Raw genomic sequence first — 25,280 nt, 5'->3', positions numbered from 1 at the left:
GCTGTCCCAAGCTACCTCAATGGCAGCTAACCAGTTGGATGATAAACTATCAGGTGATAGTATTTGGAAAGTACAACTTTAACATGTGAAATAGCTTTCTAATGTGCGGGATTCCTTAGGCTTGTGATGGGGACTTCCATGCCTTTTCTTTGCCTCTCCTCTAAGTCAAAGATTTCATCATATGGGATGGGTATTTTTCAACATTTCTAAAGGGAACTTGTAGCAACTATAATGTTACTACTTTGACTGACAGTGGAAGATTTGTCAGTGTTAATGTGGGGAGGGTCTAGCAAGGTAGATTGACCTCAGTGGGAACAAACAGGGGAATGTTTGCTCCCCAGGCCATTACTGACAATCTCTTTATGTCAACTGGGTAGACTCACCTTTACTTTCTGCTTCTGCTAACATCTGACATCTTTCAGAAGAGCTTTTTTCTTAGTGGCTACACAGCATTAGTGGAGTGACCTTATGAATGACCGAAAGGCTATGAAAAGTCTGAAGGCTATGAAAAGTCTGCAGGTTTTCCATTGTTATATTCCTTGTAGAATAACTGCCTACTGCATTTTGAACATCTGTGAGACCAAAGTCGGGGTATTAAAAGATGAATGAGCTACGTAAGGAACATCTGAAAGGGAAGCCTCTGAAAAACACCTCAGAGGAAGAGGGCAAAGGTTTCAACATGCTTCTCTTTTGAGGCTGGCAGTTACTTATGCGTGATGAATGCATGGTGCTGGAAATCAACAAAAATAGACATAGTGCATTGATGCTTGAATAAAATCAAAAACAATTAGATGATAATATGGTGTGATATTAATAGATTAGGGACATAGGCAGTCCTGGGACTGTGCAAGGACCCCACTGCACAAAGCACCAGAAGTTCACTTTCTCCATTTCCTATGTAATTAAAAGGAAAGGAAGTGTTCAGACAAGATGAATGCAGAGCAATGCAAAGTTCATGGATATCCAGATGAGTTGATCTGGTTGTGAAGAAATGCAGGATGTGATCGCTCTAGGATTGCCAAAAATAGACAAGTTACAAATTGATCCGCAAATACCTAAACCGAACAAGCTTTCTACAAGCTAGAATTAAACCTGCTCCAGCAAAGCTTATTAATATGATCCATGATGCCCAATGAATGAAATTAAAAATATCTTTTATGAGAAGTCCAGGGGACTTTAAGGAGAAGTACCTAATTACTTCAATATAGCCAAGTCAGAGTAGACAAGACTTTATTCTGAAGGACAATAGAATGCATCCAGCGAATATTAGAGCTAGTAATGAGGCTCCAATATAAAATCTACATTAGATAATGCTCAAGACAAGCCTCTGTTACAGGCATACACTTTAGATTGAAAAAGTAATGAATAATCCATCTGTGGAAATTGTGATCGGCGCTAGGAATACAGATACATAGCAATTTTATCAACATTGGATGTAGCCAGGTTAGAAATTATTATAATATGTATGAGATTTCCTGTATGAATGCACAAATGAACCTTTTAGAGAGCTGGGAGAAAGTGGTGATCAGTAATAAGGACAGTGGACACACAGATGAAGAATGATGGACAGAGTTAATAGCCTTGAAGACCTTTCTCCCTAACATGTCTAAAGCATGTAACTCATCACAGGGTTAGAAGCAGTTAAAGCCTGGTTTTGCCACAAGAAACACAAAAGGCTAGTTTACAGGGAAGAAGTCGTCCCCAGGGCAAAAGCATCCTATAGGCTATTACTGTGAAGTTATTTGCTTCCTTTCTTCTCCACTTACTTCACAGTAACTGTCCATGTAATGCTGGCGTCATGACAGCTAATGAGAATTAACTTGAAATTGAATTATGTCAACTTCATTATAACCCCCTTAATTCTCAATGAGAACGTGTAGATAGGGTTTTGAGATGAAATGGCTGGTCCAATTTAAATGAAAGCTTAATTCAGGTTTACATTTCTTTCTTTAGCGTCTCCATATCTCAGAACAGATTGTGATTCTCTGTAATTAACTGACAAAAGTAAGCAAAAAAAAAGAAAAAGTAAGCACAGCAAGCAAAATTCAGCCTCCGTGATGTAAGCGCGCTGTGCCTCATTGAATCATGCTTCATTGCTGACTTGGAATTTCTGTTTTTAGTCTATCAAATAAGTCTAAAAGACAGGAAATCTTACATACACTTTGTCCCTCTTGTTTACTGACCACAAGTAATGGAGAACGGCTTTTGCCAGCGACATGAAGACAACAGAATTAGGCCTATGGCCATCTGATCCTTTTGAGAGAACTCTTTGATTTTACTTTAATATTGAGTTTACCCTGCTCTTATTGTCTACTGGAACATTAATGTTGAACAGACTTGCTGCCTAGTCTATATTGCTTTGTGTATTTAATGATTTGAAACAACACACGGGTCTGACATGATACCGTGCACACACCATCAGTCTGTTTCTTTAATGATTCATCAGGCTGGAGTACACTGTGTATTCTTCTGTTAGCCAGTAAGTGAAAGAAGCTCCTGAGCCACGGTATTCAGTGACAGCTCTTGTATTCTGACTGAGCTGAGCTGCAGTGAACCGCCATGCCTCTTGCTCAGAATTTCTTTGTATTGTTTACCTTTAAATTTTGATTGTGTCCTCCAGAAAAAAAGATCAAGTGCATGATGGCCTCTTGCTAAGAAGTTCTGGCTGCTGTGACAGTGAGTGTAGTTAATAGGATTCATAATTTAAACAAAAAAACATGCAGAAAACCACACTAGCATGAGAAAGTGTGCTACTCAGTGGAGGTACCTTTTTATCTTCAATTAGTGATGGGGTAATTTGCAGTATATAGGAAAAGACATAGGTAGTCTTGACATAGGTAGCATTTGGGGAGTTTTGATAGCAATGAGGTAAAGCCCTGTGGCTGAATTGCCTGCCTGCTGTGCAAAGCTTTCATAGTTCAGAAGGGAGAGAGGTATGTGAAACTCAAGCTACTTAACTTCATGAATGCCTGTTAGCATTTCAAACTTACTGCTTTCAAATGAATTTCACTTGGGATTTAATTTGTTTCTAGTTTCCTTTTATTTTATTTGTGTGCTTGTTACCACTCTCAGAAGAGTAGTAGAAGCCAAGGTATATAGAAAATGGGAGTTAAGAATTTACATGCTATTTTATCAGCTCTTTTACAAGCACTCAGTATATGAAAGGAACAGATAATGGAAAGAAAGTTGCGGGTACTTTCACAAAAATGCTGTATGCTTTTGTAATGTGCACGTCTGAGTTATGTTCTGTGATCTTACCACTGGCTTATGCTTCTGTGAAGTCTGTGTTACTTCTGCACATCATGGTAAAAAGAAACACATAGAATATTAAAAACCGTGCTCTGTAAGAAGTACAACAGAAATACTGTGCTCTGGAGATCTGGTATCCAACGATAACTTCAGGAAGAATTCACTGTTGAGATAACCTTTAAAAATAAAGGGAAATCACAAAATATTTGGTAATAATGATGCCCTCTCATGCTGAAGGCTTCAGTAGGTTTCCTCCACTAAAAAAAAATTTTCTTAAAGTAATTGGCAGCAGCTGTAAAGAGCCAAACCTTTTGAGCAATACTGGAGAGGTGGGGGAGCCAGGGAGAAAAGGGTTACTAGCTCATTTTAGGTGAGATTTCAGACTACATGTTATGGAGCAAACATCTGCATTTGATATTTCATTTTGTTTTGATCCATATTTTTAAAGACATTGCCATTTCCCGTGGAACGGGAATTCACGTTTCTAACCACCGTTATTCAGAAAGTGCTGCTGGTACTAGGAGCAGTCCAGGTGCTTACAGATGTGTTTTGGAGACAGTCATAGTTGACAGCATCCCTTGCTGCTTTTAAAGATGGCATGAGTAACATTAAACATCTCCTACAGAGAAATGCAGACACCACTGAAAACAAATGACTGACTTCACTGGAGTCAGCTTTTCATACCATAATGCACTCCCTGGGTAAACTGAGTACCTTTCTGTTTCAGTTAGTTTAATTAGTCCATAGCTTGTGGTATTTTAGGCCCGCGTAGATCTTTTCCAGAACATACGTCCTTAAGAGTGCCACAGTGGAAAATAAGATTATATCATTAGATGTAACGAGTGACTGATGCCTTTGCATCTTTCTGCCGTACCACCTCTTTGAGGCAGCAAGACTGCAAGCATCCTCCTGCCACAGTTAATTGTCAGACCTCCCAGAAGGAGGGAGCAAACAGTGTTTAGCTGGTGTTCAGCCAATAATGGACACTTCAGTTTTTCACTGTTAGGAAAGTAGTGTTGTCCCATTACCTAACCTTGACTTTGTCTGTTGCCCTAAATCACTGAAACAGCTATTTCTTGTGTTTTCAATTAAAATTTTGACCAAGGAAAATCTCTTGAGAAGCTTAGTATTCCACAACGCTTGAAGAGAACATAGGTAATGCAGTCCAAACTGATTGTATAACGTATGGAATGTATGAATATCTCAAGTCCCACTGCAGCCCACTGTAGTAATTTCCCATCACTCTTTAAGGCTTGTTCTTTTATGCATGACTTTATTTTAAATAGTGTTTGTAGAGGATAAAAACCCATTGAGATGAAACATCCCAGTTATATTTGATGCTGGCTGTCTTTTTTTTTTTCTAATTGGTGCAAAATGGATTTGTGAGTGTATGGTCTGATCAATGTGCATGACTGAAGTAGATCAGGATTAAAAATACAGTACTTGGTGTATCTGCATTCCATATGTGCCTCTGAAATGTATAATTAAAGGCCAACAAGAATTCTAATTCTATCAAGGGTCATTCTTGAGTAATACAGTACACTGAGGCTCTAACATGATCCTACTGTCTCTCTATATTATACACTAAAGCTACAGGAGTGACATTTTTGTTCGTATTTAGGTGAGATGAGAGCTGATAGGAGTAGAACTGACTTACGAGTTTGTTCCCATTGTAGATTCCAGATAGACTCTTTGCAATGTACTATCATGTTAGCACATGTAAGTTCCCTAGCTATTGTAAAAAGCCGATCCCTCTTACAGTTAATTAGAAAATGTCATACTTTAAAAAGTAGTTCTAAATTCTGGAGCACTTAAGGGATGTGTTAAAAATGAGAAAAATCTCACCATGTTTTGTTGCTTAAAAATAAGTTAAGGTTTCTCAATAAAAAAGAAAAGACTATTTCCAGGCAATGTGTTAGATCTATGCTTTTAGAGAAAATATAAGAGAGAACCTTCTATTGACTTGTATTGAACTCATTGACTATAGAAGTATTAAGCGAAAAATATGCAGTGACCTGTGCATTCTACCATGAGTTCTTTCATAGCACATTTTCCAAATTAGAAACTGCTTTCCACATTAGAGGTCAGAGTTCTTGTATAACTTAGTTTCTACAAAAATACCTGACCATTATATGAATTTGGAGTTCTCTTGAAGCCCAGTACAAGCTTAGTAGATCCAAACTCGTGTGAAAAACAATAAATTATTCAAAAATCACTGTCTGTGATTTCTTTTATTGTTTTGAGGACATATCTGCACACTCACATGAATGAATATCTGAGGCATCTAACTGAGGCATTTAACTGAAAATTTCTCTACATATTCAATCTAATATTTTAGAGCTTTGTAAAAGCTCTTCTACATCCAGAGTTATGGTCCTTTCTGGTAATCCCCAGGTGTCAGAATGGCTCAAAGTTTCATTGCAAATAAAAGCTGAACATTCACTGCCAGCTCCACGTCCTGCCCAAAATGGTGAAATAGAGCCATCATGTCCTCAACTGAGCTGGAAAAAATGCTGGTGCAGTTTGGATCTTTTCTTTGGAATCACAGTTACACCGGCCCACTAAACTATATGATTACTGTTCAGCCCCAGTCTGTAGCTGGCACAATAGATTATCTATAGTTTTTAGTTTCAAATGTTGACGTCCACCACCCTGTGGCTAGAGATAATACATACTCGACTGCAGGATGGCATCATATTATTCATGGTAATAGGTCTGTTTTTTCCATGAATAATGGCCAGTTTAGACTGAGTTAGCAAGGAGTACTTTGAAAGAGCTTGATGTAGTCCATGATTTGCACAGACAGTTGAGAGAGGAATGTTTATTATAGGTAATCAGAATCACCCAGAAGCAGAGCAGCCGACAGGAAAAGTTATGAATGCAAGATTTTAACAGAGTCATGGAAAGAGCCTTTTTGAAGTTGTATATTTTAGAGAAGAGGGAGGTTTAAAACAAAGGTAGCTAATGAGCCAATGAAAACACAGATTCATCATTAAAGAGGTTATCCAAATTATCAAAACATAATTGAGAGACTGAGAACAAAACCTATAACCTTCACCTCGAGTGAGTGAGCTGTTGTTTAAGTGAAACCAAGACTTAATATAGCAAGAGTGATAACAATAATTTAGCTTTTGTAAGATAGCTGTCTACTGTGGATATTCATACTAGAAGTTTGCTTGGGGAGGAGCATCCCTTTGATGTAATTTTAGTGCGTAATTTCTACTGAGATATATATGAAGATCTGTAAAGATCAATTACTCTTTTTACCTTTTTCCCCACAAGGACTTCTCCAGTCCTCCTTCCAGTCTCTCTTTCAGTTACTTGTGTTCCAGACACTAAAAATGTAGTATTTATCCTTGAATGAATAGCTGATACTATAAGTTAAAGGAATTAGTTTCCTAAAAGTACAGCTTGAAGCACATTAGTTTCATTTTCATTATTTAATGTTGGATGTCGGTGTTTCCCTTCCAAGGTCTGTGTGAACGCGCACTTCATTTCAGTCTTTCTCTCTCTCTTGCTCAGCTCCTGCCAGAATTTTGACATTCAGTGGCACGGTCACAACTCCCTGGATGAAGGACATTGTCCTCCCTTGCAAAGCCGTTGGAGACCCAGCTCCGACAGTCAAATGGATGAAGGATAGGTAACCAGCACCTCAGTGCATAGCTCAAATATTTGGTCAACCCATTTGGTTAAAAACCTGAAGGTGGCAATGTCCGTGATCTTGAATGGTTGTGTCAGGAAGGAGAAGAGTTGTTTGCAGGGACTGTGCACAGTCACAGTAGACAAGGAGTTCAAAAATTCTTTGAACTAAAACTGACTGGCTGTCAAGATTAGAAGGTATCAAAAAGCAGGAAAAGTTATGAAGAAGGCGAAAGGTAAATATTCAAAATGTTAAATCTAAGAGTCGTTTCTGTTTTAACTTTAAGCCTACAAAATAATTTTAGTCTAGGAAAGCAAAATGTCTGATGTGTTTTAATTGTACAGAGGAGTGCAGAATACAGGCAAGTCTCTTGCACATATCTTGTTTTACATGATTCTGTTCTGATGTTTAATTTCACAGTTGGACAGAGGCACTTGGAAACACAAAAATTTTCGTTCAAGCAGTGGATCAACAGTGATATTGCAGTATTTTGAGGCTATCTTGTGCTTTGATGCCCACAGCTGTTATTTTATAAGGATGGACACTGTAGCCAGTAACTACTTTTTTACCCTGATTTTGGTACTTTTATGAAATAGCAGATAGTTAAGGAAGGCGTGAGGTCTCCTTTCTACTCAAATTGCGACTGGAGTATCTGTGTTCTTTAAGCAAATGGCAGGTGTTTCCCAGCAGAAAATATTCCTATACTATCTTAATTCGAGAGGACCCCTCCATTCTCTTTTCTTTCTTTCTTCATTTCCGTTCTTAGTTGTTTAAAAAGAATCCAATTATGAGTAATTTTGATTGTAACTTCTTTAATGTATGTACTTTGCTTCCTGTGAGGTAGTAACGGGACACCCAGTCTAGTGATGATTGATGGGCGAAGAAGCATCTTTAGCAATGGCAGCTTTGTCATCCGAACTGTGAAAGCAGAAGACTCTGGATACTACAGCTGTGTGGCCAGTAACAACTGGGGATCAGATGAAATAATTTTGAATTTGCAGGTACAAGGTAAGATTTTTTTACATATCTCATAATTGTTATCGCAGCTATTAACTGATATGGGTTAGTAATACCTGGGTATGTGTGCTTGCAGCTGTATGTAAAATGTTAATATTAATATGCATTAATATAACTGTAACGCTTCCGATTCAATAAATACAAAAAAGATTTTGCTGCTCATTCTGACTCAGTTATCGACATTTTATGATATAATAAATGTTTTACTGTTAGTGGAACAATTTGCACACTTGCAGTTAAGTCTATATGTAAGCTTTTGCAAGATTGGGAACTGAGGTTTTCCATTCAGTTATTTTCCAGTTCTTCACACAGAAAATCACATCTTAGGCCTTCTCCATATAAAAAAGTACCTGTATTCATTTAATTTTGTAAAATTGAGAAAGAGCTGAAGGCCTTTCCTTTAACTGCTAAGAAACTATCAACAGAAATTTGCCTCTCTACTGAGACCTTGGACAAAACCTTCATTCTGCAAGAGCAGAATTGTATTGCTGGTGCACATGAGGAAGCATTTAAAATAAAATATCAGTACAACTTCAACTAGCAGGTATTACCAGCTACTTTCCATATGCATTTTGGAATGCATATATTTAATATGTTATGATGTTGACATGTATAAAAACAATGACAATATAGGAATACCTATTAACAATAAAGTGAACTAGAGCATATGTATTCACATACAAAGAATTCACAACTCGCTAGATTTTCTTGCTCACTGTACTATAGCAGGACTTGAACAAATAAATACTCAGACCCTAAACATGCTTCAATGGTCAACAGACTGTCATATCAAAGGGAAGCAAAAAGCCGAGGTGAGAACGGGGAGCCATTCTGTAGCCAGTCTCTCTCCTGTCCCTAGGTGGGCGATCTAAATTTTCAGAGCAAGCAGTCCCACATTTTAGAACACAGAAAGAGATGATCTCAATCACAGTGCAAATCTCTCTGCATAAACCAATCCACTAAGCCTTGAAATAAATGTCACAGTGTATATTAGCTTATCTAAAACCCGTCAGAGAGCGTAAAGATGCTCATTTGCAATGTCTGAAGCATGACCACAACAGGAAGCAAGGAGAGAAACACTATGAAGTGGAAAACTTGTATTTATACTTCACTAAGTACTTTCATAATTTCATATTCTTGCTGTTATTGAACTGCAGTAACTAAAAACAGATCTATATTACTTCCCTGTGAGACAGAGCAAGACTGGCATTTAATATGTGGGACCATCATCTTACATGGGTAAGATGAAGCTGTGATGAAAGGTTTTACAATAAATCTTTTGCAGTGTAGTTTGTGCAGTCTCTCTGCATGAAACCAACCAAGTTAGACAGAATAATGGTACAAATCCATCTCATGTAAGCAATTTTCCTTTAGTATAGAAAGTGTCTTTGTTGTTTTCTTCACCATTATTTAACCCTCTAAGTAAGTGCAGTAAAATCAACATTTCTTTGCACTAGTCCTTAGCCGTAAAGCCGCTAAGCCTCAGCTTGATATCAGTACTCATTATTTTGCAATCTAATGCCTTGAATGTAAGTAGAGGCAAAGAGCTCTTCTGAGTTTTGCTTTGTTAAAAGAGCTTCCTCTAAACATAGGAAGAGTAGGCAATTTCCTCTGGCAGCAAACTGTTAGACAGGACAAAACATTTGTGACCTTCAAGCTGCCTTGCCTGTGCCCCAGACCTGGAGAGCTGCAAGTGGGGCTGGGGTCTGTAGAGCCTCAGGGAAACGTCTATTTTTGCCATCAGCAGTCACCACCAACCTGCTGTCAGGGACAGCAGGAAGTATGGCTGTCCTGGAGTCTCTTTGCCCTGGCTTTCCTACCAGCTCTGCCCCTCCTTCTTGGATCCGCTTCCCATGAGGAGCATGGTCCATGCCTTCCTGCTTGCTCTTGCGGCAGTGAAACTCAATCTTGTCTACGTTTCTGAGAAGCTCGGAGAGCTCTGGTAACACTCGTTAAGAAAACAATCTGCAAGACAAGCCAGATCCGGTGCTGCTGTATATTGCCAGAACAGTCCTCCCGCCCTGCCCCCAAAAAAGTTTCTCTCCTCTCTCTCGCCTTCTCAACTTCTGCATCTAGAAATACTATGTAAAGCACTAGGGTAAACTGTGAGCAAATATTTACCCTTCCAAGCTCTAACACTAATTTGACTAACCCTTTGGAATTTCTCCTCTGTCACCTCTTTGCCTATCAACAAACAACTTTAACCTCCACTGCCCTACTGGTTTTGTGTCATGCTTCTCATTTCCTCAATGGTGCAATGGGACTAGCTAAACAATTCAGGTAGAAGTCAAAGAGGATGTCTCCTGAATTGAACTAGAACATTATGATATTGACTCAGTAGACATCATTTTTATGATAGACTCAAGATATTTTTGTTACAGGGAAAAGAAGGCTGGCTACTTTGCCATGGTTGCACCCTGAGCACTGAGCTCTGCAAACCCAGCTGCTCTATATGGGGTCCCTTATGCTGAGTCTAAACTGTACACTGAGCTCCTCTCAGTCCCAGTTCACTGACACTGTCCCGGTTCCCAGTTCCAGTTCTCCCAGCCCCAAGCAACTTGCTAGAACATAGCATTGCTTCTTCTCTGCCCTTTCATGCTGGATTTTCTTCTAAAGCAAACCAGACACTAGACAGAGGTCAGGAGATAAGACCTGTGTGTTATCCGTGCACTCAGTCAGGAACTGGTCCAGGGAGCTGTGAGGTTCTTAGGCCCACAATTTAGATATAACCGTAATGTTTATGGGAAGCAACAGAACTGAAGTTTTTCCAGATTTGTTCAGCCCTTGATGATAGAATTGTGTCTTCTTTTCACCAATAGCATCAATGAATAGATGGTGTAATCTGGAGGAGCGATGGCTCTGTTTCTGATCATAGATATGAGCGGCTTAGCCAGCACTCACGATTATACTTGCACAAACTGTCATTATGCACTTATGTATTTACTTTTGCCATAAGAGTGTAAATGCCACGAGTGTGTCGTTCCTTTACAACTGGACATCTGTTTCTCACCACTGAAAATTTAGCTTTCTTTCTCTAAATCAGACATGAAAAATAATGGAAAACAATGGTTGGGTAGCTCAGTGTGTCATTTAGAAGGAGATCTGGCAGGAAGACTCAAAATTCAGAGAAAAGCAAGGGTTAAGAACTGAAAGACAAAATTGTGAAGAAATTGAAATATAAAAAATGAGAGCTTGTCTGCTCTGTCTTAACCAAGGATGTCAGCTAAACAGACACTTTGACAGAAATCATTTGCATTTTTTGCAACTCAAAACAGTTATTTGATAAATGATTGTTAGAAGGGATTAAGATCTCGCATAATCATTTGGCTCTATTTTCTGTTTTTAACTATTTCCCGTCTAGTTCCACCAGACCAGCCTAGACTTACTGTATCCAAAACTACATCTTCCTCTATCACTCTTTCCTGGATACCTGGAGACAATGGTGGCAGTTCTATCCGAGGTAATAGAATTCAGATTAATTGCAACTTCTTACTAAATTATCATATGTTGATAGGATTAGTATGTAATTATGAATGGCTACAAAAAAAGAAAAACAAAGTAATCTGTATCGCTGACAGCACCTTATGTGCACTATCGTGGTGAGAATAGCTTTCAGGAAATCGCAGTTTTCCTTTGTTTTGGTTTAATTACAGATGTAATCACTTTTTTTTGAGCGTACCCTCAGTTGTTATGACAGTTACTCTCTCTGATTTTCTAGATGTGCAATCTCTAACTATGCATTTTTTTGAGAGACCAGGTTCATCATTTGGTCTTTGCTGCTGATTGAAAGATGTTTAGAAATGTCTATCCCTTTTTTTTCCCTTTGAAGTTATCATAAAGATGGTGTTTAAGCTGTTGTAAGGGTAGCCAATATGTATATTGCTTGGTATCTTTTAGTTAGGGGAGAGCTGTATTTCTTCCTGTGCGCAGGACTTTTCTCATTTTACAAGGTCTTTAAAATGACTTGTCGTATTACCTGCAGAATTTGTAGTTTGTATCTGGTTTATCGTTGCCATCTGTGCTTTTCCTGCAGGTTATATTTTGCAGTACTCTGAAGATAACAGTGAGCAGTGGGGTAGTTTTCCCATTAGCCCTAGTGAGCGGTCCTACCGTTTAGAAACATTGAAATGTGGCACTTGGTACAAGTTTACGTTAACTGCTCAGAATGGAGTGGGGCCAGGACGCATCAGTGAGATCATTGAGGCTAAAACCCTTGGAAAAGGTATGTTGATTTCCACCTTCTTTTCCCATCTAAAGCTCATGCATTCTGCTATACATCTTGGCTTGGTTAGAATATGGCTGTGGATATTTTAATACTGGCTTTGAAAACATTTCCGATTGTGTCCATATTGTGACAGAAGAAGCTGTCACTGTGGGACTCAGAGTGCAAACCAGTTTATATCTTCTCCTTATTTCGTTAATACTTTTGTTCTAAGATGGGTTGATAGTCACTCAGGGCGGGAGGCTCATGTCTTCACTACTACATGCTATAGCAGTTCCCACTACTGCTGCTGCCAGGAGAACTGTTTTCCTTCCCTGGTGTAAAAAATGTAGTGTTTTATTTGTCCAGATGCTGAAGGAAGATGGGGATTACATTCATGTGCAGTGCAAATAGAGCCAATATCTCATTTCCCCTCCAAGCTGGCATTGCAGGAGCCACACAAGTAGCACACTTTGAACAGGATAACTGCTGTGGCATAGAATCACAAATGCTCTTCACTTTCAGTGGCACCTCTCATACTGGTTGCTGAGGGTACAGTTCCACAGTGTGACCATGTGTCACAATTATGAACAAATTTAGGATCAGACTTAAAGAGGCATTTTTGAAAGTCTCCCCGGAAAGTCCACAGAGCAGAGAAGCTTTGCATAATGCCCTAAAGATCACATCATCTTGCACCTCCTCACCCTGGTGCAAGAAATACTCTGATTTGGGAGCTCTTACAAAATAAAGTTTGTTGTGATAGTTATGTCTGTTCTTCATGTTCTTCATCAGACCTGTCCCACTGTTGATTTCCAAAGCATCACAGCAGTGTGGACGTCTTATTTAACAGTCAGTGGCATAAGGAAACCCTGGTATGCAGTAAACGTGAATGGTGTGACTTACTGAAGCTCAGGAAGACTACAGATCGCTGGCACACGTGCTGAGATTATCAGTGGTCAGGGAGGGCGATCTATTGACTTTACAGAAAGGGATGTTAAGAGGCGGAGATGTGAATGTTCTGATTTTCTGTGCCTGAAATGTGGGGGTGAGGGGAGGTTTACACATGCTTCAGGTAGCATGCTTCTTGGGAAAGCAAATCTCTCAACCTTTTGAGTTTCTCTGGGACTTGATATATACGCCTGGAAACCACCTCTGCAACATTTACAGACCGAGCCAGGTTTTGTGTGATTTAGAATGTTATAAATTGTTCTTACTCATATGAGAGTTGCACTCTCAACTCTTCAAGTCTAAGGTGTCGCTCCTGCTATCACTATCCCTGTATTAAGTAGAACTGTCAAAAAAACTTTAATGTATATATCAGCAGAAACCAACATTTGATCCCAAAGCAGGAAAGTGTGCTGAAATGTTGACCCCTTTCTGAATGGAAACATCTTAATTCATAAATACAAAACTAAATATATGTGTACAGTATTTTCAAATAGAACACATGTAATTTCAGCATATTAATATTTCAACAATTTTCCTCAAAACTGACATTTTTCTCCAAATGAAAGCCTGTGTTCTCTTAAACAAATAGTGTCCAAATCCACTTCAAAAGAAGGCTAGGACACTAATGGACAATTCCTGTTTACTCCAAATTTACTTCTCTTTTATGTTATTTTTACGTAGTATTCTGAATCCTTTATTTCCTGCATAGCAACGAGCAGGGACTTTTGCCCGGTATCAGGTGTCTTGCTCTAGATTTTCAAGCTGACTTATGCCAGTCCATGCAAATGGGTCAGGCCCGTCATGCAAAGGTGTAACGATATTTTTCTGCATATAGATTTGAAAATGTGGGTGTGAGTCTGGCACAAAGTACAAAGTATAAAGAAACATTGAGGAAGCGGTAGAAAAAGGCGTAGAATATATTGACTAGCAAGATGTTAAATTTAAAATGAAATTAGGACTATCCTAGCAATTATTCTCTTAAACTTGTATCTTTGTGAGTCTAATATCTATGAATACAGAAACATTTCACTTAAAATACGTCATTCCTTTCAGAGCCACAGTTTTCTAAAGAACAAGAGCTCTTTGCTAGTATCAACACCACAAGAGTGAGACTCAATCTTATAGGCTGGAATGACGGTGGTTGTCCCATCACTTCTTTTACTCTGGAGTACCGGCCGTTTGGGACAACAGTCTGGACAACTGCTCAGCGGACATCCCTTTCAAAGTCCTACATACTGTATGACCTCCAGGAGGCAACTTGGTATGAACTGCAAATGAGAGTATGCAACAGCGCCGGCTGTGCAGAAAAACAAGCTAAATTTGCAACACTCAATTATGATGGTAGTAAGTATATCTATATCTTTGAATTTACTTGCTGGAGATACAGTTTTTAGTCTAGTTTCCTGCATGACTATGCTGCTCATGTAACTTTCTGTCTTTATTTTTTCCCACAAAACCCTTTTTTGAAACTGCTAGCCATGGTGATAGAGGGGTAAGAGCCTCGAAGATGTAAAATGTCTACAAATTTCATGACGGTAGGCAGCAAGGTAGAAAAGAGGAATCATATCTTTGGCCTCACTGATGAAAAGTGCCACATGACAGTCAGTCAACCATGAAACAAGTAACTGTAGGAAACCAGGTTTCATTAGTTGCAGTGCTCAGAGAAGCATTTGCTAGTATTTTATGCATCTCTTCCATGAAATTTTTGTTGTCCTTACAATTGGTTCCTGCAGCCATTCACGAACGTGACTGGCCTCATTGCTATTCCATGCAATGTCCTTGTGACACAATTCAAAAGCCATTATGTGACACCACAGAACAGCTAACTAGCTTGTCTTCTGGGAGAGCCTCTGGATAGCATCCTCCAAGGGCAAAGCAATGGTGATGCTATTATCCCTATTTTTACACAGCGAACAGTGAAACTAATGGTTGTGACAGATGGCTCTGTCATACCCAGCAGTAGGACATAGGGGTTGAAGGAGCTGTTGCATCCTGCCCTCCTGCCAGAGGTTCTTGCCCACCCCTGCAAAAGCCAGAACAAGAGGGCAAGAGCAAACACGCGGATTTGTCAGCCACTCTAGCTCATAAACTATTTATTGAAACTGATGGTGGCACATACGTGCTTCTGCGGACTCTACAGTGGGAAATGGCAGTATTTCTGGCAAGAAGGCAGGACAGATGGCTTCAGATGGTAATCTCTTAAATTGCTGTAGCGTGAATTGCCAGAGCTTTTCTGGAGAGATCCAGTGGAATAGGTTGTTATGTTGCCAAGGATATTGTGCTGTATTGTGCAATCAATTGGCTACTTTTGTAGTGGTAAGTAGAACAACAGGACTGGTGAGCAAGTTGAAACACTGATCTGACAATTGCCCAGCTAAAGCACCAAATTGCTAATCATTCATGATTAACAGCTCTCCTTAGCATGGTTTCAATCCACATAAACCAGCATTCTCCAATACAATACCTATGTATGGCTCGGGAAAAGCAGGAAGCAAGTGACCATTCCCTGTCATCAGTAGAGGCTGTGAATCAGGCAAGGTTTAAATCCCTCCCCTTTACACATTCTCTTATGCTTTCCCAGCCTTTGCACTAGATACCTGTCAGTTCTTGCAGATAACTAACAATATAAGCCCTCATGACCGTTTGCAAACAGCACATGACCTCAGGTTTGGGGTGTGAAATTACATTTTGGTGAGCTGCCACACAGTCCTCACATTATTTCAGAAACTCCAAAAAGTTAAGAAAAATATTTTGTCTTAGCATTACAGAGGCCCATAGGAAACCAAAACCCAAGTACTAACTGTGTGAATGCTGTCAGATCTTGCCAGGTGGCCATAAGACCTGAAAATGGTCCCCAGACTTGTTTGATTGAGTGGTGTAGATATTGGCAATAATTATTTGTTCAAGGACTATGAGTTTACTTCTTGGCACTTTACTTAGCCTATCCTCATTCCTTTCCAGTATCTTTCTACAGACAGCATCCAACTTTCAGTGATCCTTTTTTTTGACATCCACAATTATTGTTACATATATATGGCTGGGGCAAGCAGTCTCAAGTCACATATTAAAATGCGACGATATGGAAAGGCAGGTCCAGAGCCTTAAACTCATACCAGTAGCAGTGAAATCAAATATATTCTCATAATGAACTGATTTTAAATGTTATTAGACTCTGCTTTTGGGTTAGGTGGGGATACATAGCTTGATTTCACATGCTGTGACCTGCATGCCACTTGATCTTGTGTGTTGCTGTATGGCATCTTTAAAAGTGAGAAAATGAAGCAGTAAAAATGATTATAGTATTAAATTTACTGGCCCACGACCAGACAGAAAATTTCTCATCGAGGTCATTGATGGTTTTGTTTGTCAAGTGACCTTTGCCAAGACTAGATTGTGCCTTAGAGAGGCAGCATGATCTCAGATAGTGACTGCAAGATTGAGAGTGGAAAACATGGCTGGAAAAACACATTTCAGTTTTCATGTTTTCTGAATTTGTTATATTTGTTGGGGGCCTAAAACCAAAAACTGATTATTATTGTCATCAATGAAATCAAAACTCCAGTGTGTTTCCACACAGATTTCACAGAAGAGCTATTTGAGTGCTTCTAAACAAAAGGTATCCCTACAAACTCACAGTTCCTTATTCATTCATTGTAGGCTATGTAGATTTAAAGGTGCTTCAGCACTGGAAAATAGTTTCTCATTATAAATCAACATTTCCTATCAATAATTTCTACAGATTTTTTTGCTTTCATAGGGAGTGAATTTTTCATTTACAAAAATCACGCCAATGAAAAACTTCTGACTGTCTCTGCTTTTGAGTGCTAACCCTACCTCTATGATTGATTCCCTCTGTGATGTGAGTTTTGTCCCTTCCAGTTTTTTTGGGGTCCCAGGCTCCCTTAGGTTAAAATAAATATAATGATAGTTTTTTTGAAGATTTGATAATACTTGTATAAAAGTTCTAGGTACAAAATACTAAGAACAAATTTAGTAGTATTAGTAGTCTTAAGATAAATCCTTTGGAAACTTGGTAGAAAACCTTGAGTTTCGTGGTTTGTCCTTTGTTTTGTTTGGACTGCAATAACTCATGTGTATCTGTGATAGAGCTCCTGAGAAATACCGCGGTTAAGGATCCTGTATCTTAAATCTCTTCATGGTGACCTAGGTCAAAAGGTTGATGGCAGATCTACGTGCAACTTTGCTTTCCGTATTTCAGCTAACCATTTTAAGCTTGCAGAATTTTGTGACCTGCCTGCCCCTTATTTTTCAGAACATTTGCACTCAATACTTAGAGTGATATTTTTAGCTATGCGCAGCTGTAGTAGGTAGGGCTGCAGAAGAACTTCCTGGCTCTGAGATCAGCTCCTGAAAGCCCTGACATTAAATCAGCTCAGCATGGTAGCTTCTCTGAACTGTGCTAATTAATTCTAGCCCACAAGGAGACTTCCTACCATGAAGAACAGTTAAAACAGAGGAAAACACTCAACAGTCCTAAAATCACCCTATGCAATGGGAGATACTGGATGAACTGCACCGCAAGGGAAGAGTGGGTCAGAGACACTCAAACTCCTATGAAGTATCAATGTATTTCAGGGCACCACAGGGTAGTGGTGAACTGACCTGAAATAAAACCTTTCAAAATTGTTTGGGACTTTGTTCTGGAAAAAGCGTTGACTTTTCCACTCATAACTACAACTTAGAATGACAGCTAATTTTTAAGTAATGTTTTCCTAATGGGTAGCAGGTTTAGGTTTTGATAATTTCTGATTGCTGAATATCCACATATGAATAATGTAAAGGTTATATAACTCCATGAAACTTGCAGTATATATTTTTAATTAAAGTTATACTGCTTGTTTGCAGTGTTATGAAGCTTGCGCTTTACTTGGAAGAGCTATGGAATGCAATAATCGCTTGCCTAAACTCTTATTCTTTAACTACAAATGAGGCTACTCTTTTAATTTAACCTGCATCAAAATATTATGGAGAGCAAGGCATAATTTTAGGTAATATTGAAGCTAAGTGTCCTTAGCTAATGCTCTCTGTGTGCCTTTAATTGAGGGGAATGCTCTGTGTGCCTTTAATTGAGGGGAAAATTCTGCCTGTTAGTATTTAGGAGGATTTAAAGAAGGTCATTAGCATTTCCTTCAGGAATGTGCAGTTCTTTCCATTTCCTCATCTAATCATTTTCTTTGTCTTTAGAGTACTGCAAAAACTGTATCTCAGTTAAAACAGAAGAAAAAATCCTGCTGTGTGTTTATCTGAAAAAGCAATGGAAAATTAGAAAAAGATGGAAAATTATAGGAAAAAATGCAATGGAAAATTAGAAAAAGATTCAAAATGCAATTGTAAGAAAATAAATGTTCTGAAGTACCTGAGATAGCTTTCGATAGTTCTAACTTTTTTGCTTATTTCAATCCCCTTAGGGAAATAATCTTTTCATTACGTGCCACTCAAATAGCTCTTCTGAAAAAATACAGCATAGAAGTCTACATTTTCACTGTGGTTATGGCACCTACATTGCACTGCGTCATATCATAATTTTTTCTGATACCATATACTGCATAATGAGCTGTATCACACAATACAGCAATTAAAATGTAAAAAGGGATATGCCTGTTTTTCTGTCTCACCCTCGTATTCTTCTAGCAAGTAAGTAGCCACTTTTATGTTTCAGTACCTGGTTAAAATTGAATAGCTTCCATCGGTAGTCATCACAGTTCACAATGCTTGCATATTTCTACTCATTTTAAAGAAATTTGCATTTTATAACCTCATTTGTGGTTGCATGCAGCAGTTTAATAGTAGTCAGGAAATGAGTGAGAAGCCTTCCATAACTAAGCAGCCTTCCAAAGAAAGTACTATATTCTCACATCCTTTAGATGGAAAGAAAAAAAGAATAGGAAAGTTCAGGTATTACATATCGCCAGAAAGCCAGGCATATTCAAAATGCAAATATGTCTCAAAATGAAAAAAGTGAGCTGCCTGCCAATGGCTGTACTTTGTAGATTCATTTCCCTCATTTCGCTCTCAAAATCTGATCATTTCTATCCAGTGTTACGCTCCTGTTTTACTGATGAATATAATGTCAGATACTCTTAAGTGAATTAGTGTCAGATTGGCTATCTGAATTTAAGAACAATATCACTGCTGCACCCTTAAGACGTGATATAAAAATGCTTCTGCATAAAGGATTCATCTGATTTATGTAGCACAAAATGTACATTGAAGAAAGGAAAGGAAAGGAAAGGAAAGGAAAGGAAAGGAAAGGAAAGGAAAGGAAAGGAAAGGAAAGGAAAGGAAAGGAAAGGAAAGGAAAGGAAAGGAAAGGAAAGGAAAGGAAAGGAAAGGAAAGGAAAGGAAAGGAAAGGAAAGGAAAGGAAAGGAAAGGAAAGGAAAGGAAAGGAAAGGAAAGGAAAGGAAAGGAAAGGAAAGGAAAGGAAAGGAAAGGAAAGGAAAGGAAAGGAAAGAAAGGAAAGGGAAAGGAAAGGGCAGCAGATAGCATAAATCTGTTGCAGCAGTGCTATTTTCCATAGTAGGGAGTAATCTAAATAGATAGCAGTTCTGAGATCTCTTACAGCTTTGTAATGGTTTAACATGATTTAAAATTAGTGGTGGTATTTGACTGTGTAGTGACCATGGCTTTCTTTCCGAAATTTTGCTTCCAAAAGCAGGGCATGGTCAATTAATGCATGTGTTCTCAATTTCTGATAACCTGCGACTCTCTTCAATCAGTGGCTTGTTTTCAGTGTGACTGCTTATTTGTGCATGGCCGTTGCACATACAAGTATAGCATCCATCCTGAACAGGACAAATCCTCCTTAATGTTCTGCATGTGGTTGAAACATATAACATGCTATAGTCCCTGAGAACTCAATCTTTTGTCTTCATTAATATAGGCATCTAATATCATGACACTGTTTCCAGGTACAATCCCTCCACTCATTAAGTCAGTTGTGCAAAGTGAGGAAGGGCTGGCAACCAACGAAGGGCTAAAGATGCTGGTGACCATTTCCTGTATCTTGGTTGGGGTCTTGCTGCTTTTTGTGATGCTGCTCATTGTGCGGAGGAGGAGGAGGGAGCAGAGACTGAAGAGGCTGCGAGGTAAGAGAAGAGCACTTGTTCCTACATATGCTTACTCCCCTAACATGAAAGGGCAATTGGGGCTGCACACAATCAAATGATTTAAACACCAATTGACGTCGTTTTGCTGTAGTACATTACAGACATGAGGTAAAGCATATCTATTTTTTACAGAAATTCCTTCTTTTTCATTTTGCAGTCAATTTCTAAAAATGTCGTATCCGTTCTGTAAATTATGATTTTGCATGAGGGAAAAGAAAATAGCTCTCATGTGCTGCTGTTTGTTTGTTCATTTTTGGCTTTTTTTTTTTCTCCCTGGAATGGTCTCAACAACCTAAAATCATAATTTTTTCAAAGGGCTAAATCAGATGTTCTGACGATGTGGGGATTTCTGTTTTCAAGTAGATGCAAACCCTGATTGTAAAGTTATAAAATGAAAGCAGCTAAGTGTTAATAGGCTAGAAAACACATGCAGATATTCTCAAATGTGTCACCACCTCTTTTTCCCTATGATGCATTGTAGCAGAACTATCACAATGATGTTTCATTGTTCACTGCAAATGAAAAGGTTTTCAGATCGTCTGTTCAAGTCTTTATCTCATTTGCTTTCTTGATGACCTGTCCTTTTCTCTAATCTTTATTCAAATTCAGGTATTTGCTATCTGAGTGAGTTTTAGATCTATGAATTCATTCAGCTTTGTTGGTCTTCTAGTATATGCTCTAGCTGAGCCACAACAAGGTTTTGGACCCTTGCCCCCCTGCCACTTTGCAGATGGTGCTGCAGGTTTTCCACTGCGCCTGAATTTATAGTGTATGACAGCAGGCCTCACTTTTAAGGTATTTGGATAAAAAAGCCTTTCACATCACACACTGAATAATAATAGTAAGACAATTTGTCATCCTCAAAATTGTGTCTGATAGTTTCCAAGACCCACCTAAATGATAGGTTATTTATATTTTAACCAAAATATGATCCTGATATTAAAACCAGGGCCAGCCTTGTGTACACGTTTCCTTCAGTGCCGTTTCTTTTCTCCTTAGGATCTGCTCTGCTCTCTTTTAGATTTCATTTGTCTTTTTGTAATGATACTTTGGATGTTTATGAGACAAAGACAGAGGTGCAGGGTCCTCAGGCATGGATAGTTTCATAGGTCTAGGAGGACAGCTAGACTTAATGGTTCAGAAACAGCTCTGGGAATCAAGACCTCTGGATTCTGTGGCTTGCTGTGTAATAACTTTCTCATTCAAGGTCTGTTAAGTCATTTAACCCTTTGCATTTGATGTTTTTCATCAAAAAAGTGGTGGCAGAAGGTGAAAAAAGTGTTATTATCTTATAGTCTCAGAAATATTGTGGAATTCCACGCAGTAATGAGAAGGATATTTTGTGCTCTTTGGCCTGAGAAAATCTTGGATGTGCACATCTAGTGTTTTTATTGTTAACTTATAAGTATTTGTAAACTCTTCAATTATATTACCTTAAGGAATGCTGATGAACACTGGCTACTGTGATCTTTGCGTAACATAAGACTTCTGTGAATTAGTTCCTCTCAGAGCACAGGACTTGAGAAAAATATATGATCTTCACTTAAACATACGCAATGACAAAAAATGAATCACTACTTTTGATAAAAGTCATCAGTGTTTACTGTTTTTGCAAAAAATTACATCTCACTTCTTTTCTGAATTTGTCAAGCTATACTTTAAAATCTCAACCATTTGATCCTTTTTACCTCTGTCTGCCATACAGGAGGTGAAGTTCCATTTTTCCATCACATCTTTGCTCTCTCGTATATGGCACTGACCAAGTCATTTCTTAATGCTTTCATTGTAAACTAAACAGATGTATCTTCTTGAGTTTTTCCCTGTAAATTTCCCATCTTTCATTCATTCAGTGGCTTTTCTCTAATCTTTCCGTAGCTTTCCTGACCTGTGTATTCTACAAAATGAATTTAGTATACCAGCAGTAGACAGATCAGTCCCTGATAGGGAGGTAACATCCTTTCTTCTTCTTCCTTATATTCTTCTGCTTATACCTGTGAGGATCACCTTTTTGGCTACAGCATTATATTAAGAGTTTGTGTTTAACTTCCTGTCCATTGAGATCACCTGACAATTCTCTGACTGCAGTAGAACAGGACAGTGTTCCCCACCTTGTAACTATGGCTCGTATTCTGTGTTTCTTGATGTATGACCTTAGACTAAAATATATATATATTGCAGCTTGTGGCCAGTAGTAATTCAGATTTTTTTTGTTAAACTTTTTTTGAGATTGGCCCAATGCCAACTATTTTATGCTCTTCTGGAGATTACTCCGTGTTTTGAAAGTCTTACTGATGATCAGTATTACTGTTCTGGAGACCTCCTAAGTAAGTTCTCTAAAGAGCTCTTGCATGCAAATTTTCCGGATAAAGATATGCTTTGCTGTACTTGTTGCTGTGTTCAAAATTCTTCTGAATTAATTTTGAAAAGGAAACTATACTATCATTATTACATGTTATGATATATATTACCTGTTGGTTTTTGTTGTTGTTGTTATTCAGATACAGGACACGCTTTTCCTAGATTGTGTTTCGAAAGCCGTTAGAGACTTTCCTGTAGTCTACATAGGAAATAATAGATCCCATAGTGGAACCTTCTGAATGATTTTATACAAGTTCCAATGCAATTCTTGCTCCTGTGGCCCCAGGAGATGTGTTTTCATTCAGCTTGCTTGAGAAAGAAGAGTGGGACTTGTAGACTCCTCTGCAGTCCATTCTGCATGTAAACATTTGAATCTATGTTTATAGACAGTGGGAATAAGGTTCCAGTTTCTGTAAGGCGAATGTAGGAGCAGAGGAACATGCGCTCTGTTCTTAGTGATTTTACTGCTTGTTTTAGTATGAAGGGACAGCTAAACACGTATCTTCTTCCTGTGTCATACCTAGTATGATTTATTTCTCCAGGAATACTCTATTTAGAAGGAAAGCGTAGTTTTCAGCAAAGCCCTGATCTTGGCCCAATTTAGTAGTTCTACTGGTGAGGCACAAGGAGGACAACTGACTGCTGGAGTTCACACAGCAATTCAGTAGGTCAGTGTGTATTAGAACAAAGAAATCTGATGACTTACCACTCTTTCTCTCCACTATTAACCTCGCTCCTCTACAACTGAAATAGCATTCCCTTTGTTTTTAAATTCAACTCACCTTAATCCAAGCAGAAGGTGTTAATACAGCATGATAGTTCTCCAAGCAGAAAGTATTAATACAGCGTGATAGTTCAAAAGTGGCAGCATGCAATTTAAAACTGTAGCATGGCCTCTGATTTCCCAAGTGGCAAGCGAAATGTATTAAGAATTTTAAAGAAGGCTGCACCAGCCAGTGAAAGTGAGGCCTGTCTCTGGGTCTGTATCCCTCTGTGCAATTGTGCGTCAAAGCCACTGTGAAGGGAAGCTTGTCTTTTCGCTGAAGGATATCTGCCTGGCCATAGCAGGTGACGGTCATCTTCATTATGTCATTCTTAGCCCTTCGGAGCCCAGTTTTCCCCACCTGAAAGCTGGGAAATGGGATATTGCTTGGGAAACTGACTTACTTTATGAACTACTCTCCAATCATTGACGAAAAGTGTTGTGTACGAAATGCACACTGGAATCGGCAGTCTATACTCCTTAGTTTGTGAAACTAGCATTTCTCCTGTAGCTGATATTTTGGACACACTGTTATCATATTTGGTTGCCTTAGACTTCCGGGTGTTGCTTTAACAGATGCATACGATACTTCATTTTCTCAGGATGTTACTTTGGTCCGGTCATATATTAAACTGTGTGTTCATCATTTGTTATGCTAATACTGCTGTCCATTGTAACAAACTGTTTGAAGAATTGATATGTTAAACCCTGATGCTGCAATTACTTCATTTTCTGCAGTACTTTCTCATTCGCCTTTTGACACAACACATGATCCCTCATGGTATTTTTGTTGAAGATGTGCAAACTCTCTCCTTTGCATCTCTTCCACCTACAATATATGTAAATGTGCATTTGAACATGAAGTCACATATGTTTAATGATGAGAAAGTAATATTTTTTCCAGATGTAGCATGGAGCATCACAATATGCTGTGCAGCATCTGAGGAGATGTGAGGGGGGGTTATTTGAACTGTAGGGAAAAGTAAGTATATCTATGTGTGGATCCTGGGATAGGATTCATCAAACTAAATATATGCATCTGAGCTGGTCACCCAAGGCTCTCTGGCAATCTAGTCAATACAGTCAATGGAGTGCTGGGCAGGATTCTTCTCAGCCTGAGTAAATGCCTTCATTTGGTCAGATAAATCATGTCCTGTGCTCCTTCACTGCTGGCTGGAGATAAAGAGAATTTGGGGGGAAAAAAACATCTACTTTGAGAGCGCCCAATCTTTGATTAGTCGATAACAAGTGCCCATTTCAAATGATTGGCATAGGGCTGCTGAGATCAAGTCTACTTTATGAAGGGCTAGGAAAAGTGCATGAAAAATAAAGGGGGAAGGAAGGATTGAATGATTACCTAATTACACAAGTCAGTCTGTTGCTGTGTGATACATTTAAGAACTTCAGGCTCTCAGCATTCTTACAGCATTTTGGCTGAAACATCCCATGAAGATTTTTATTTTATTCTGGTAAACAAATAGAAAAAAAAAAACTGAAGGACACTGGGTCAATCAGACTTCAGCTGTGTCCTCTTTTCATGAGTGCTGAACTACTTGCTCAAGTATTCGTAGTCTGCACATAAGGAGGTAATCGTTGCTTTGCAAAAGCTACAACCACAGTGAAAGAAATATGTGGATATTAAATCACCATTATTAAGTGTGCCAGAGGGAGAATATGTGCATCGAGTCTCTTCATGATCCTGGTACTGCAAGAATAACAAGTAGCATCATAATGTTTACTGAAAAAACAAGCAAACCATGACTTTGAACCAATGCGTCATTTTTTGGGCATTCTTAACAAGAACTAAGTCCCTTCCTAGGTCCTTAGAAATCAGTAGCAAAACTATCACTGATGTCATTTGGGAGCGGGAACATACTGTTGGTTTGGTTTATTACTGAAGATAAGATACTGTCATCTTCATACAATATTATTATGCAGTGCTACTGCATAAGACTATTCAAAAGCCAGTCCAAAAC

The 25,280-nt window shown here is 38.7% G+C and overlaps 1 protein-coding gene across 2 annotated transcripts in view; it reads left to right on the top strand.

Moving 5' to 3' along the window:
• The window catches only part of DSCAM (DS cell adhesion molecule), a 481,343-nt gene that overhangs the window by 417,764 nt on the left and 38,299 nt on the right, over positions 1 to 25,280 (top strand). Inside the window, exons 22-27 of one of the 2 annotated variants that reach the window (XM_068914257.1) lie at positions 6,772 to 6,889; positions 7,734 to 7,897; positions 11,268 to 11,366; positions 11,940 to 12,128; positions 14,109 to 14,399; positions 19,986 to 20,162. In XM_068914257.1, coding sequence (XP_068770358.1) covers positions 6,772 to 6,889; positions 7,734 to 7,897; positions 11,268 to 11,366; positions 11,940 to 12,128; positions 14,109 to 14,399; positions 19,986 to 20,162 — 1,038 coding nt within the window. Of the gene's footprint in view, positions 1 to 6,771; positions 6,890 to 7,733; positions 7,898 to 11,267; positions 11,367 to 11,939; positions 12,129 to 14,108; positions 14,400 to 18,484; positions 18,672 to 19,985; positions 20,163 to 25,280 lie in introns of those variants that run through there. The other variant, XM_068914268.1, reaches the window with a different exon arrangement.

The sequence above is a fragment of the Struthio camelus genome, chromosome 1 (genome assembly GCF_040807025.1).
Source record: "Struthio camelus isolate bStrCam1 chromosome 1, bStrCam1.hap1, whole genome shotgun sequence".
Classification (NCBI taxonomy): domain Eukaryota; kingdom Metazoa; phylum Chordata; class Aves; order Struthioniformes; family Struthionidae; genus Struthio; species Struthio camelus.
The sequence above is the reverse complement of the archived record's forward strand: the minus strand, read 5'-3'. Positions and strand labels throughout refer to the sequence as shown.